General features: G+C 48.8%; 1 protein-coding gene across 3 annotated transcripts in view; it reads left to right on the forward strand.

Moving 5' to 3' along the window:
• The window catches only part of rhbdl1 (rhomboid, veinlet-like 1 (Drosophila)), a 230785-nt gene that overhangs the window by 25319 nt on the left and 189579 nt on the right, over positions 1-15887 (forward strand). For all 3 annotated transcript variants that reach the window (XM_038820815.1, XM_038820817.1, XM_038820816.1), the window contains exon 2: positions 9080-9238. In XM_038820815.1, the coding sequence (XP_038676743.1) occupies positions 9080-9238 (159 nt within the window). The remainder of the gene's footprint in view (positions 1-9079; positions 9239-15887) is intronic.

A 15887-nucleotide genomic window follows, 5' to 3' on the forward strand; every position in this document is an offset into this window, starting at 1 on the left:
AATGCATCACCTCACATTTGTCCGGAATAAACTCCATCTGCCATCTCTCCGCCCAAGTCTCCAAATGATCTAAATCCTGCTGTGTCCTCTGACAGTCCTCATCACTATCCACAATTCCACCAACCTTTGTGTCGTCTGCAAACTTACTAATCAGACCAGTTACGTTTTCCTACGAATCATTTATATATACTACAAACAGCAAAGATCCCAGCACTGATCCCTGCGGAACACCACTAGTCACAGCCCTCCAATTAGAAAAGCACCCTTCCATTGCTACTTTCTGCCTTCTATGACCTAGCCAGTTCTGTATCCACCTTGCCAGCTCACCTCTGATCCCGTGTGACTTCACCTTTTGTACCAGTCTACCATGAGGGACCTTGTCAAAGGCCTTACTGAAGTCCATATAGACAACATCCACTGCCCTACCTGCATCAATCATCTAAAGGTTAGGTGGATTGGCCATGGTAAATTGCCCTTAGTGTCCAAAAAGGTTAGGAGGGGTTATTGGGTTACGGGGATAGGGTGAGGGCTTAAGTGGGTCAGTGCAGACTCCATGAGCCGAATGGCCTCCTTCTGCAGTGTATGTTCTATGTTCTATGTAAAGGGAGGTTGGATAAATAATAACATGGGCTAGTTTGGTGGAATGGCGTGTTTATACATATATACATATTTAAAAATAAATTTAGTGTATCCAGTTCTTTTTGTCCAATTTAGCGTGGCCAATCCACCTACCCTGCACAGCTTTGGGTTGTGGGGGTGAGACCCACGCAGACACAGGGAGAATATGCAAACTCCACACGGACAGGGGGAGACTGTGCAAACTCCACACGGACAGGGGGAGACTGTGCAAACTCCACACGGACAGGGGGAGACTGTGCAAACTCCACACGGACAGGGGGAGACTGTGCAAACTCCACACGGACAGGGGGAGACTGTGCAAACTCCACACGGACAGGGGGAGACGGTGCAAACTCCACACGGACAGGGGGAGACTGTGCAAACTCCACACGGACAGGGGGAGACTGTGCAAACTCCACACGGACAGGGGGAGACTGTGCAAACTCCACACAGACAGGGGGAGACTGTGCAAACTCCACACGGACAGGGGGAGACTGTGCAAACTCCACACGGACAGGGGGAGACTGTGCAAACTCCACACGGACAGTGACCCAGGGACTGGATCGAACCCAGTTGGCGTCGTCAGGAAGCCGCGCTAACCAACCGCACCACCGTGCTCCCCTTGAATGGCCTATTTATATGCTGTAAATGTTACGTAACCAGAAGTAGCACTGTTAGTACATTTGGCGTCCTGAAATAAGGATTTTGACGTGCACAAATGTGCCAATTAACATAGACCACGTAAGTGTGTATAACACTTGACATGGTAGACTTTATAACAAGATGCCAGAGAAGAACATATCTTCAAGATGTGGAATTCCCGCAAAAAGAAGAGATGTCTTGTCCGTGATGAGAAGTCCACGTTAATCAGACACTGGAACAAATCTCAGCAACGTGAAATCTGCTGAAAGCAATATTGCAAACGTTGGGTTTTAAAATCAACAGAAACAACAGAACGGCAACGATCGTTGTTATGCTAATCGAGGTAGAAAAGAACTGCCGCTTGTTGTCAACTTATGCTGTTTGATTTGCCCCAGGGAACTGTTAAGGTTTTGCACTGTCTCAATTGAAGCCTTCTGTTAGCATTTCAAATGATGTGTATTTTGCACTCCATGCGACCACAGGCATGATGCTGACCAGAGGGTTGCTGTCCTGCCTAAGGGGTTCCTTGTCAAATTGTGCAGGATGTCGCAGAGCAGCCGTTTGCGTGGAAGAACTGTTTGGAAGAACCTGGAGCTCATGCCATCCCAACTGCCTGTTAATACTCCACGCAGAAAGATCTGTAACTCAGCCCAAATGTGTGCCAGGCCAACATTTTGAGCTTAACCATATCTCAGGTCCCACATCAGCAGATCATCACAATAAGCAGACAGCACCTGAGCACATAATGAATTAAACCAGCCAACAAACCAGACAGTAAACCAGGATAAAACAAACATACATATGGACCAAATTCCTGCCAAGATGAAATCCATTGCATTATTCAATTTTACACGTCTTGCATGCCCGATTTGAAATCTTTTCCAAGCGACCATACAAGGTAGAGTGCACTTTGCGCTGAAGTACACTTGCACAGATTTTGTCAGTGAGTATAGACCACTAAAAATAAAAATAGTGCGAGGAAATAACTCTCATGTGGGTGGTACTTTGTGTTTCTTGTCAAGAGCTAGCTGTTGTCATGGCAATTGATGAATGAGCATGATTATATCCAGTCCTATAACAACAGGCAAGGTGGGATTTGTATGGGCACTTTATCCTCCACATTCTTTGCCTGCTTCTTTTCTTGAAGATGGAAATTTGTACTGGCATGGGTGTCATAATATACACCAGTATATCATGGTGCAGACACATACTGATGGACATACACTGGGACCAATCAACATGCACAAACACCGCAGCCAATCACCAGTTAGAACACACACACTATGAAGGCAGAGGGCATCACTTTTCCTGCTCATTCTGGATGCTGCCTCTCAGAAGCACAAGAGCTCATCAAGTACAGTACAGACTCTCACCACGTGCTGAGTGATTCAACTGGTTCGGACAGGCACAGGTCTCTAGTTAAACTAGCATTGTGTAAACCCACAGTTATAGTATGTCTATTATTTTGTCTATGTCTATTATTGATATAGACAATGTCTATTATTGACTACAGCTCCGCCTTCAACACCATAATCCCAGCCAAGCTCATATCAAAGCTCCAAAACCTAGGACTTGGCTCTCCACTCTGCAACTGGATCCTTGACTTTCTGACCAACAGACCACAGTCAGTAAGAATGAACACCAACACCTCCTCCACAATAGTCCTCAACACCGGTGCCCCGCAAGGCTGCGTACTTAGCCCTCTACTCTACTCCCTGTACACACACGACTGCATGGCAAAACTTGGTTCCAACTCCATCTACAAGTTTGCTGACGATACGACCATAGTGGGCCGGATCTCGAATAACGACGAGTCAGAATACAGGAGGGAGATAGAGAACCTAGCGGAGTGGTGCAGCGACAACAATCTCTCCTTCAATGCCAGCAAAACTAAAGAGCTGGTCATCGACTTCAGGAAGCAAAGTACTGTACACACCCCTGTCAGCATCAACGGAGCCGAGGTAGAGATGGTGAGCAGTTTCAAATTCCTAGGGGTGCACATCACCAAAAATCTACCCTGGTCCACTCACGTCGACGCTATCACCAAGAAAGCACAACAGCGCCTATACTTCCTCAGGAAACTAAGGAAATTCGGCATGTCCACATTAACCCTTACCAACTTTTACAGATGCACTATAGGGAGCATCCTATCGGGCTGCATCACAGCCTGGTATGGCAACTGCTCGGCCCAGGACCGCAAGGAACTTCAGAGAGTCGTGAATACCGCCCAGTCCATCACACGAACCTGCCTCCCATCCATTGATTCCATCTACACCTCCCGCTGCCGGGGGAAAGCAGGCAGCATAATCAAGGATCCCTCCCACCCGGCTTACTCACTTTTCCAACTTCTTCCATCGGGCAGGAGATTCAGAAGTCTGAGAACACGCACGAACAGACTAAAAACAGCTTCTTCCCCACTGTCACCAGACTCCTAAATGACCCTCTTATGGATTGACCTCATTAAGACTACACCCTGTATGTTTCAACCGATGCCAATGCTTATGTAGTTACATTGTATATCTTGTGTTGCCCTATTATGTATTCTCATGTATTTTCTTGAATTCTGTTTAATTCCCTTTTCTTCCCATGTACTGAATGATCTGTTGAGCTGCTTGCAGAAAAATACTTTTCACTGTACCTCGGTACACGTGACAATAAACAAATCCAATCCAATCCAATCCAATTTTATAAGTAGTTAATAAAATAGAGTTGAACCTTCTTCAGTGTTGGTGGCATATGTCTGCTTCACAAGTCCACAGTGCCCAACACTTCATGGTACCAGCAGTTGAGGGATGTTAGTACTTCTGAGACCTACCTTCCAGTGATCAGCCTTCCACCAGTCCTCAGCCACCCTGCAGTATGGACAGTGTTCGCCTGCCACCGCCCCTCCGCATTGCCGGGAACCTGGGCTCCAATTGGAAGATTTTTAAACAGCGCTTCCAGCTGTACCTCGAGGCCATGGACCTGGAAGCTGCCTCGGATGCACGGAAGATTGCTCTCTTCCTCTCCACAGCCGGGGACCATGCCCTCCACATCTTTAACTCGCTCACCTTCGCTGACGGGGAGGATAAATCAAAGTTCAAGACGGTCCTCCTAAAGTTCGACAGCCACTGTGATGTCGAGGTAAACTAGAGCTTCGAACGATATGTATTTCAGCAGCGCCTACAGGGTAAGGACCTTTCCAGTCCTTTATCACCCACCTCCGTGTCCGCATTGCACACTTCCAGCTGGATAATGGCCAGGTGTGTGTGCATGCTGTCTGATTTATTTTCTACCTTCTGACTAGCAGATGCTAAGGTCAATTAAAACACCTCCGGGGCCACCACAATCATCACTAGCTATATTTAACAGATGACGTGGGGTCAATCTGGGATCTTTCGTTCTTCTCTGCTGCCCTAAAGTTGCCTGGGACACCCCCCCTTGCTGTGAAGGATGTTCCTCCTCAACACCACTGGATCAATGCTCCCGTTGCCAGGTGCTACCATTCTTGCATTTCAGTGGTCTCGCAATGTTGGCGATCCTGATTTGCCATTGAGAAGAGGATGGTGAGCTGCCTTCTTGAATTGCTGCTGTCCCTGTGATATCGCTACAGTGCTGTTAGGAAGGGAGTTCCAGGATTTCAGCCCAGTGACAGGGAAGGAATGGTGATACATTTCCAAATCAGGATGGTGTGTGGTTTGGAGGGGAAGGTGGGGGTGTCCCTGTGCAACTGCTGCCCATGGCCTTCCAGATGGTAGTGGGCATGGTTTTGGAAGATGCTATTAAAGTTCCTGAAGCGCATCTTGTAGATGAAACACACTACTGCCACTGTACATCGGCGGTAGAGGTAGTGAATGTTTATGGTTGTGGGTGGGGTGCCCAAGGCTGCTTTGCCCTGGCTTCTTGAGTGTTGTTGGAGCTGCACCCATTCAGGAAAGTGGAGAATATTCCATCACACTCCTGCCTTATAAATTCTGGACAGACTTAGGAGAGTCAAGAGGTGAATCAAAGCACAATATCAGCCATAATGGTATTGAATGGTAAAGGTGGTACCATGGGCCATGTGGTCCCATTTTACTTGGGGCCGCCGCTCTGCTGGCTGATCTTTGCAACCTCTTCCTGTTTGACCGTTAGATATAGGAGCAGAATTAGACCATTCGGCTCACCAGGTCTGCTCCACCATTCGATCATGGCTGATATGTTTCTCTTCCCCATTCTCCTGCATTTTCCCCGTAACCCCTGATGGTTTGTCAAACATTACTCTTCTTATACATTTAAGCTTCTCATTACTGCATCTTTCCATCTCGGTCTTAGGCTTTCTTCCTTTTCTTCCAGGCAGCCTATCTCCATCGTTTACCTGACCATATTTCCTCTCTCTCTCTCTCTCCGCAACAGATGACCATTTTAATCTCTTCTTGGTTACTTTCTTCAATGATCCCCCTGATATACTGGTTCCTGATTTTGCCCCGACTCGTCAATCCATATCTCAGAATCCATGGGCGGGATTCTCCAATCCCGCGGCAGAGTGTCCACGTCGCCATAAATGCCGTTGCATTTTACGACGGCGTGAACGGGCCGCTCTCACGACTAATTCTGGCTCCTACCGGGGGCCAGCACGGCGCCGGAGTGGTTCGCGCTGCTCCAGCTGCAGATCCCGGCGCGAAGTGTGCGCCGCGGGATCCGCGTGTGCGCAGTGGCACCGGCGCCAACGAGGACATGCGCAGTGGCCTCCTTCAACGCTCCGGCCCCGATGCAACATGGTGCAGGACTACAGGGGCCGGCGCGTAGGAAAGGAGGCCCCCAGCCAGAGAGGCTAGCCCGCCAATTGGTCAGCCCTGATCGCGGGCCAGGCCACATCGGAGGCCCCCCCCAGGTTTGGTCACCCCTTCCCCAAGGCCGCCACCCGACCCTTACACGCCAAGGTCCCATCGGCCCAGAGCAGGTTAGAACGGCGCCGATGGGACTCGACTCTTTTCTTACGGCCGCTCAGCCCATTCGGGCCGGAGAACGGTGGGCCGGCCGTGTAGAGCGACCCACGACCAGCGCCGTGCCAACCACGCTGGCGCCAATGGCCGGCGTTGGGGCGGCATGACGCAATTCGCGTGGCCCGCCGGCGATTCTCGGACCCGGCGCAGGGTTGGAGAATCCCGCCCAACATCTCATTAGTATCCAATCTCTGTACCTTTTTTCTTAATGTTACCCAAGTTTTTCCACAAAGCTTGTCCCCCAATTAGATTCTTCCTTTCAGTTACAGTTGTACCTTTCAATATTAGAACATTAAACGCACTTCAATGTGTTCTTTAACAGCTTTATTTGACCTTATTTGTGAATTGGGTAGTTTCCCAGGACTGGCTGTTCCCGCTGGTGAAACCTGCTGCTTGGGGAATTGGCGACTTGGAAATGGCACACTGGCTGGTGTTACGACACCCTAGGCTAGTGCACGGTCAATTCCAGCCCCACAGACCCTGGAGTCCCAACATAAGTGAATTAACCAATAATTTGTGTTTTCCTAAAATGTTTAACCCTTGATTGTTCCGATGAGTTACAGACAGCAGATCTATAAGTAATACTTTAACAAACTGTTTATTAATAACAAAAGGAAAAGTTGAATATATAAAGAAATAACAGGACAATGGTCTACCAGCATACCTATCCCAAAACCCATCCCATCCTCCAGCCGGACACACATAAGACAGACACAAGGTAAGGGTTGGAGAGGATCAAAAAACAGGAGGCGGGGGAAGCTTAAGGCTGTCTTCACTGCTGTGGTTGCGGCCCCTGGGAATAGCTTTGCTTAAGGAATTCAGGTCAGCGCAGTTCTGTCTTTCCACCACCAGATGTTCAGGTCAGTGCAATTCCCATCGCCGACCATCAGATGGTGCTGCACATGAGATGTTCAGATCAGTGCAATTCTGCTCTTCTGCCACCAGATGGCGCTTCTGTCTCCCTGTGAAGTTACTGGGCTTTGACCCTGAAATTAGCAGACTTTTACTTGCCTAATTTCTGTACAAAACTCTGGTTGTATTATCATGAATGCTCTCACTTTAAGCTTCAATCTTCACCTCTTCCCAGCAGGAGCACCGGTCCCTGTATGGTTCAGGTGTGGGCTGTCCCACCGATACAGCCCCTACTTTCCCCAGTACTGGTGCCAGTGCCCCATATATCTAAACCCAATTCTCCTACATCAATCTTTGCGCCACACATTCACCTCTCTAACCTGATTTGTCCTATGCCAATTTGCATGTGGCCCAGGTAATAATCCAGTGATTATGACCTCTGAGGTTCTGATTCTTGATTTGGTGCCTAGATCCTCACACTGAACCTCCTTCTTTGTACTGCCTATGTCGGTGGTACCTACACGGACCACAACACTGGGTCCTTCCCCTCCCATTGCAAGTTACGCTCCAGTCTCAAGTAGAAGTCCCAAACCGAAGCACTGGACAGGCAACACGGCCACCTGAACTCACATTCATTGATGCTTAGAATGGTGTCAATACCTCTGACTATACTATCCCCTACTACCACTACATACATTTTCTGCTCCCCCTATTAGAATGGCTTCCTGTACCATGGTGCCATGGTCAGTTAGTTCATCCACTCTACAGCCCCTACTCTCATCCAAACAAGCACGGTAGCATTGTGGATAGCACAATCGCTTCACAGTTCCAGGGTCCCAGGTTCGATTCCCGGCTTGGGTCACTGTCTGTGCGGAGTCTGCACATCCTCCCCGTGTGCGCGTGGGTTTCCTCCGGGTGCTCCGGTTTCCTCCCACAGTCCAAAGATGTGGTTAGGTGGATTGGCCATGATAAATTGCCCTTAGTGTCCAAAATTGCCCTTAGTGTTGGGTGGGGTTACTGGGTTATGGGGATAGGGTGGAGTTGTTGAACTTGGGTAGAGTGCTCTTTCCAAGAGCCGGTGCAGACTTGATGGGCTGAATGGCCTCCTTCTGCACTGTAAATTCTATGATAAGCTGAAAAAACTCAGACCTTTTGGGCAATTGCAAAGGCTGAGCCTCCTATACTCCTGCCCTCTGACTCACTCACTGACTTATCTGTCTCACTTGCTGTAACACTGGCCTGACCACCGACCAAATCAGAATACCCTGTCCCAAGAGGCAACGTTACCCATTTCCTGATGCGCCACAATGTCAGCCCAGAGGCTCTGAGCCAAAACTGCTTGAATGCTGACTGTAGAAATGTTTGCCCTGTATCTAGCTGGCACCCAGGCCTCCCACATACTGCAGTCTAGACGCATCACCTATCCTGCCATCCTTAATGTGTGCCCATTACCTACTTCAGTTCCCAAATAGGATTATTGAATACTTAGGTGGGCTCGTCGATTGAATCCTACGAAATACATTGAAAATATTTGTGAATGTAATAATACACCAAATAGGATTCTGAGCAGGAGATTCCTCAGAGCTACTGGTTCTCTGCTGTTGCAACTTGACTGGAGGTGAGGCGGAATACTGATGCACTGTGCATCCACTAATGCACCACACCATTAAGAAAGGTGTTGGTTTTTGCCATAATTCTCCATTGGGTAAGATCCTAAATTTCAGTTAGCCGTATGGTGCCAAACAGAAGTGTGGTTCATCCTGAAGGAAGAAGGGATAATTGAAGTGTAAGCCAACCTGAATTTGGACTCCAATAAGAAATGTCATTGACAAGTGGTTTTGGAACAGGTAACGTGCTCTTTGTTGATTATTGCATCATGTTGATGGGATACAGTTAGACGGAAATAATAACTAATAGCTGGCGGGACGGTGGTCGTAGATCAATAAAGTAACAAGCAGTAACTTATTGAACGTGCTCTAATTCTCATTCCTTGGTCCTTGCAGCTCGATCCAGACAATACTGGTTTCATTGCTGTGGAGCACTTTTCCAATCTGCTTCAGAGCCATGAGTTACAGCTGGACCCCACCAAACTCGAGATGCTGTTTGCTCTTGTCCAGAGCAACGAGCAAGGCCAGATTTGCTACCATGAGCTCGTCAACCTGGTGAGTAACAAGTTAATGCAGAAAACTCGGCACAATAATAATGTGAGAATTGCCAGAGGGATACTGAGTTATGCTTCAGTACAATATGGGACAGTAGACAAGTGTTAGGCTGTGTAGGAATGCCAATATGTGATAGGGAACAGAGATATTAAGCTCTACATTAGCAAATAATGCCATCGTGAGACAGGAAAGTACATTAATACAACTCTGAGTTGGATGTAGAGATACTAGGCTGTACAGTTAAGCCAATATAAGAAATGATACAGGATAATATGATGTGAGACTGGATTCATGGATAGTACAATTTGTATTATCTGTGTCTAATGTTTATTCATCACAAATGCATTGGTGTCATTTTAAAGGCAAGAGAATGAATGGTTGATTGGTTCAGTGAATTAAATTGGTAGAATTTGTTTTTTTTTCATGATGCTGATTGTAATATTGTATAACTCCACATGCTGTCTGTCAATCGAGCAGAAACATTAGATCCACTGATTTTTAGCTGTGGTTTCACATGAAGATTCCATTTCTCTCTCGGGGGGCTTTACTGTACTCTGGATCGTGACAGTTTCCGAACTCAGCTTGCTGTTAAACTGTCACGTAATTTTCAACATATGAAAAGCTACAAGGAGAAATGGCAACACAGGCAGCTACGGGTAATGGTTATTTACATCATGGATTTCATGGCGTTTGGATTTGTTTATTGTCACGTGTATCAAGGTACAGTGAAAAGTATTTTTCTGCGAGCAGCTCAACAGATCATTAAGTACATGGGAAGAAAAGAAAATACATAATAGGGCAACACAAGGTACACAATGTAACTACATAAACGCCGGCATCGGTGTAGTGTTAATCAGGTCAGACCATAAGAGGGTCGTTTAGGAGTCTGGTAACAGTGGGGAAGAAGCTGTTTTTGAGTCTGTTCGTGCGTGTTCTCAGACTTCTGTATCTCCTGCCCGATGGAAGAAATTGGAAGAGTGAGTAAGTTGGGTGGGAGGTGTCTTTGATTATGCTGCCCGCTTTCCCCAGGCAGCGGGAGGTGTAGATGGAGTCAATGGATGGGAGGCAGGTTCGTGTGATGGACTGGGCTGTGCTCACGACTCTCTGAAGTTTCTTGCAGTCTTTGGCCGAGCAATTGCCATACCAGGCTGTGATGCAGCCCGATAGGATGTTGTCTTTGTCCTTTCATGGCATGTGGCCTTCACTGGCTAGGTCAGCATTTATTGTGCATCCCTAGTTGTCCTTGAGAAGATGATGGTGAGTTGCCTTCTTGAACCACTGCAGTCCATGTGGGGCTGGTACGCCCATTGCATTGTTGAAGAGGGATTTCCAGGATTTTGACCCAGTGACATTGAAGGAACAGCGATGTATTTCCAAGTCAGGATGGTGTGTGATTTGGAGGGGAGCTTGCAATTGGCAATGGTCCCACACATCTCCTCTTCTTGTCCTTTGGTACAGGTCGTGAGTTTAGAAAGTGTTGCTGAAGAACCTGTGAGTTGGTACACTCTGCTGTCATGCCTCCGCACCTCGAATGGTGAACTTGATCTTCTCCAAATGCAAAACTCTGCCAAATCGTTCACCCATATCCCCACCTGTACTCCCGGATCCTCCGACACTTCAAATACCGCCACCTCCGGACTCAGGCCGACCTCTTTCCCCAAATCCTTGACATTATATCCACAAATTCCATCCAAAACTGTCAACCTCGGACATGCCCAAAACACATGGATATGATTCGCCAACCCACACCTATTCTACTCATCCTGGACACTGACATGTGGGACCTGTGCATCACTTTAAACTGGATGATGCTTAGTCTTGCACACGATGTGGACATATTAACCCTCCACAAAGCTTCAGTCCATACTCCAGCACCCCTCAACTCCTCCTCCCATTATGCCTAACTCCCCCTACCGAGACACTTTCTCTCTCTTCAACAGCACATAGGAACATAGGAACTAGGAGCAGAAGTGGGAAATTCAGCCCTTCAAGCCTGTTTCGCCATTCAATCAGATCATGGCTGATCTCTTCCTGGTCTCAAATTCACCTCCCTACCTGTTGTCCATATCCCTTTAACCCGTTTTTAAAAATCAGAAATATATTTATCTCCTTCTCAAAATCATTTAATGACGCAGATTCCACCGCACTATGGGGTAGCGAGTTCCACAAATTCACCTCCCTCTGCGAGAAGTAGTTCCTCCTCATCTCAGCTCCCTATATGCAACCTTACACTCCCCTGTGTCCTCCTGCAGCAGTAGGGGTGGCAGCACTGGAAACGACGGCACCTCATTCTTCATGAAGTCCCTAACCCGCACATACCTGACTCTATTGCCCTTCGGCAACTAGTATGCCCCCTCCAGCTTCTCAAAGTCTGCAAACCTCCCTCCAACAAACAAATACCTAAAATATTCTATCCCCACTTGCTGCCACCTCAAATGCCCTCAAACTGGCCCCTCTACAGGAGCGAAAGAGAAATGCTGGAAAATCTCAGCAAGTCTGGCAGCATCTGTAGGGAGAGAAAAGTGCTAATATTTTGAATCCGATGACTCTTTGTCAAAGCTAACAGATAGAGAAAGTGGGAAATATTTATACTGTGGAGTGAGAATGAAAGATGAGTTATAGCCACAGAAACCCAGGGAGACGGGGTGCTAATGGCCACAGAAACCAAGGGGAAAGAGTGTTAATGGCAGTCCCCAGAGAGAACAAAAGATGTGAAAGGTCAAACAGCAGGGAAACTAACATCAGAGGGTGAACTGTAGGTGTGGGGGGAGGGGATGGGGGAAGCAAAGAGGAGAAAGGTGAAGGAGGGGGGGGGTAATTAAATATATATTAAGAATGAAAGAAATGGTAAAAGACAGTTAAAATGAAATGAAAACAAATGGGTCGAGGTGGGGCTGATCACCTGAAGTTGTTGAATTCGATGTTCAGGCCAGAAGGCTGTAGCGTGCCTTACCGGAAGATGAGATGTTGTTCTTCCAGTTTGCGTTGCGCTTCACTGGAACATTGCAGCAGGCCAAGAACAGACATGTGGGCATGGGAGCAGGGTCTTTTGTTAAAATGGCAAGCAACGGGAAGGTCAGGGTCCTGAATGCGTACAGACCGAAGATGCTCAGCAAAGCGATCACCCAGTCTGCGTTTGGTCTCTCCGATATAGAGGAGACCACATTGGGAGCAACGAATGCAGGAGACCAGATTGGAAGAGATGCCAGTGAAATGCTGTTTAACCTGGAATGAGTGTTTTGGGCCTGGAATGTTAAGCACGGAAGAGGTAAAGGGGCAGGTGTTACACCTTCTGCGATTGCCTGGGAAGGTGCCATGGGTGATGGGAGAGGTACTGGGTATGGTGGAGGAGTGGACTAGATTGTCTCGGAGGGAATGGTCTCTGTGGAATGCTGACAGAGGGAGTGAAGGGAAGATGTGTTTGGTGGTGGCATCACGCTGGAGTTGGCGAAAATGGCGGAGGATTATGCTTTGCATACGGAGGCTGGTGGGATGAAATATGAGAACGAGGGGGACTCTATCCTTGTTTTGGGAGGGAGTGGAGGGGGCGAGGGTAGTGGCGTGGGAGATGGACCGCACACTGTTGAGGGCCCTGTCCACAACTGTAGGTGGGAAATTACGGTTGAGGAAGAAGGAACACATTTTCAAAGCACCATTTTGGAAAGTGGCATCGTCGGAACCAATGCGACGGAGGCGAAGGAGTTGAGAGAAAGGGATGGAGTCCTTACAGGGTGTAGGGTGCGAAGAGCTGTAGTCCAGATAGCTGTGGGAGTCAGTGGGCTTGTAGTGGATATTAGTGGATAGTCTATTGCCGGAAATGGAGACAGAAAGATCAAGGAAGGGAAGGGAAGTGTCTGAGATGGACCAGGTGAAAGTGATGGAGGGGTGGAAACTGGAAGCAAAGTTGATGAATTTTTCCAGGTCCGGTCGAGAGCATGAAGCGGCACCAAAATAGTTATCAATGTATCGGTAAAGGAGTTGTGGGAGGGGGCCCGGAGAGGCCTGGAACAAGGAATGTTCCACATACCCCATAAAAAGGCAAGCGTAGCTAGGACCCATGCGGATACCTATTACCCGCATGGGAAAGTGCATCTCACTTTCTCCAAATGAAAGGTGTAGTATTACCATCACTGAACCCTTACTATCAATATTCTGGGGTTAACATCAACTAGAAACTGAACTGGATTCACTACATAAATACTGCAGCCTCCAAGAGCATGTCAGAAACAGGGATCTCTGCAGAGAGTAACTCACCTGACATCTCAACTCCTCCAGCCATCTATAAGGCACAAGCCAGGAGAGTGGCAGAAAAAGAGCTGAATGCCAGAGGTGAGGTGAGATTAATTTCCTTTGACATCGAGCAGCATATGACTGAGTATGGCATCAAGGAACCCGAGCAAAACAAGCCAATGGGAATCAGGGTGAAAACTGCGCTGGTTGGAGTCATACCTGGCACAAAGGAAGATGGGTGTGGTGGTTGGAGGTCAATCATCTCAACTCCAGAACATCACTGCAGGATTCTTCAGGGTAGTGTCCTAGGCTCAATCATCTTCAGCTGCTTCATCAATGACCTGCCTTCCATCATAAGGTCAGACGTGAGGATGTTTGCGGATGACTGCACAATGCTCAGCACCATTCGCGACTCCTCAGATAACGTAGCAGTCCCTGTCCAAATGCAGCAAGACCTGGACAATATCCAGGCTTGGACTGACAAGTGGCAAGTTACATTCGTGCCACACAAGTGCCAGGCAAAGACCATCTCCTACAGGAGAGTATCTAACCATTGGCCCTTGACATTCAATGGCATTGCCATCGCTGAATCCCCCACAATCAATATTCTGATTCCATTGATCAGAAACTGAACTCAACCAGCCATATTAATACAGTGGCTACCAGAGCAGGTCAAAGATTAGGCGAGTAACTCTTCTCCTGACCCCCAAAAGCCTGTCCATCATCTACAAGTCAGGAGTGTGATGGAATACTCCCCACTTGCCTGGATGAGTGCAGCTCCAACAACACTCAAGAAGCTCGACACCATCCAGGACAAAGCAGCCGGCTTGATTGCTGCCCCTTCCACAAATATTCAAACCCTCCACCACCATGAACAGTGGCAGCCGTGTGCACCAGCGACAAGATGCACTGCAGGATCTTGTTGAGGTTTCTTAGGCTGCACCCTCCAAACCCATCGACCACTACCATCTAGAAGGAAAAGAGCAGCAGATACGTCGTAACCCCACCATCTGGACATTCCCCTCCGAGTCACACACCACCCCGACTTGGAAATATATCGCCGTTCCTTCACTGTCATTGGGTCAAATTCCTGGAACACCCTCGCTAACAGCACGGTGGTGTACCTACGCCTCAGGGACTGCAGCCGTTCAAGAAGGCAGCTCCCAACCACCTTCTGAAGGGCAACTAGAGATGGGCAATAAATCCTGGCCTAACCAGCGACTCCCACTTCCCGGAAATGAATAAAAACAATTCTCCGTTTGCCTGAATGAGTGCAGTTCCAACACAATTCAGGAAGTGTGACACTATCCAGGTCAAAGCAGCCTGTTTGATCAACACCCCGTCCACCACCTTAAACATTTGCTGCTTCCATCGCTGGCAAACAGTGGTAGCAGTGTGTACCATCTCCAACCTGCTCTACAGCAACACATCCGAACAATTCAAACACCTGGCCTCTGCCACCTAGAAAGACAAGGGCAGCTGATGCCAGGCACACTACCAGCTGCAGGTTTCCCTCCAGGCCACACATCATCCTGACCTGGAACGATATCGCAGTTCTCTTACCATACGGGTAAAATCCTGGAACTCCCTTGCTAATAGATTGGCATACATATAGCACATGGACTGCAGCTTTTCAAGAAGACATCACGGGCGAGATAAATGCGGAGAATCGTAAAGGTTGCCGTGGGACAGGCCGTGACCCACTGCAGCCTTCACGCCCACTTCCGGGGCCGATTCTCCCCCCTGGGCGGGGCTAGGAGCGCGGCCCCGTGCGTCACGGCGGCGCGGCCTTGATGACGGTCGTCAAGGCCGCACGTCAAGCGTCACGCCGGCTGACGCGGCCGATGACGTCAGCCACGTGTGCGCAGGTTGGACAACGCCAACCCGCGCATGCGCAGTTGCCGTCTTTCTCCTCAGCCGCCCGGCAAGACGTGGCGGCTTGATCTTGCGGGGCGGCGGAGGGGAAAGAGTGCGTCTGTTTTGGACGCTGGCCCGACGATCGGTGGGCACCGATCGTGGGCCTGTCCCCTCCCGAGCACAGTCGTGGTGCTCCCATGCCAAACGGGCATCTGGCGCCCGTTTCACGACGGCAGCGAGCGGGTGTGTTTGCTGCCGTGTTGAAACGGGCGTGAAGGCTCGGCCGCTCGGCCCATCGGCCTCGGAGAATCGCCGCTCACCGTAAAAAACGGCGAGCGGCGATTCGTGGCGTGGGTCGGGCGTGGGGGGGGGGGAATAGCAGGAGGGCGTGAAAAATATCGGGAGGCCCTCCCGCTATTCTCCCACGCGGCGTGGGGGGCGGAGAATCGCGCCCTAGACCTTCTAAAGGCAATTAGGAATGGGCAACAAATGCTGCTCTTGCTGTGAAACCCACATTCTATTAAATAATATTTTAAAAAATGTACTTGTTCTTCAATGTCCG

This window comes from Scyliorhinus canicula, chromosome 15, assembly GCF_902713615.1.
Source record: "Scyliorhinus canicula chromosome 15, sScyCan1.1, whole genome shotgun sequence".
NCBI lineage: Eukaryota > Metazoa > Chordata > Chondrichthyes > Carcharhiniformes > Scyliorhinidae > Scyliorhinus > Scyliorhinus canicula.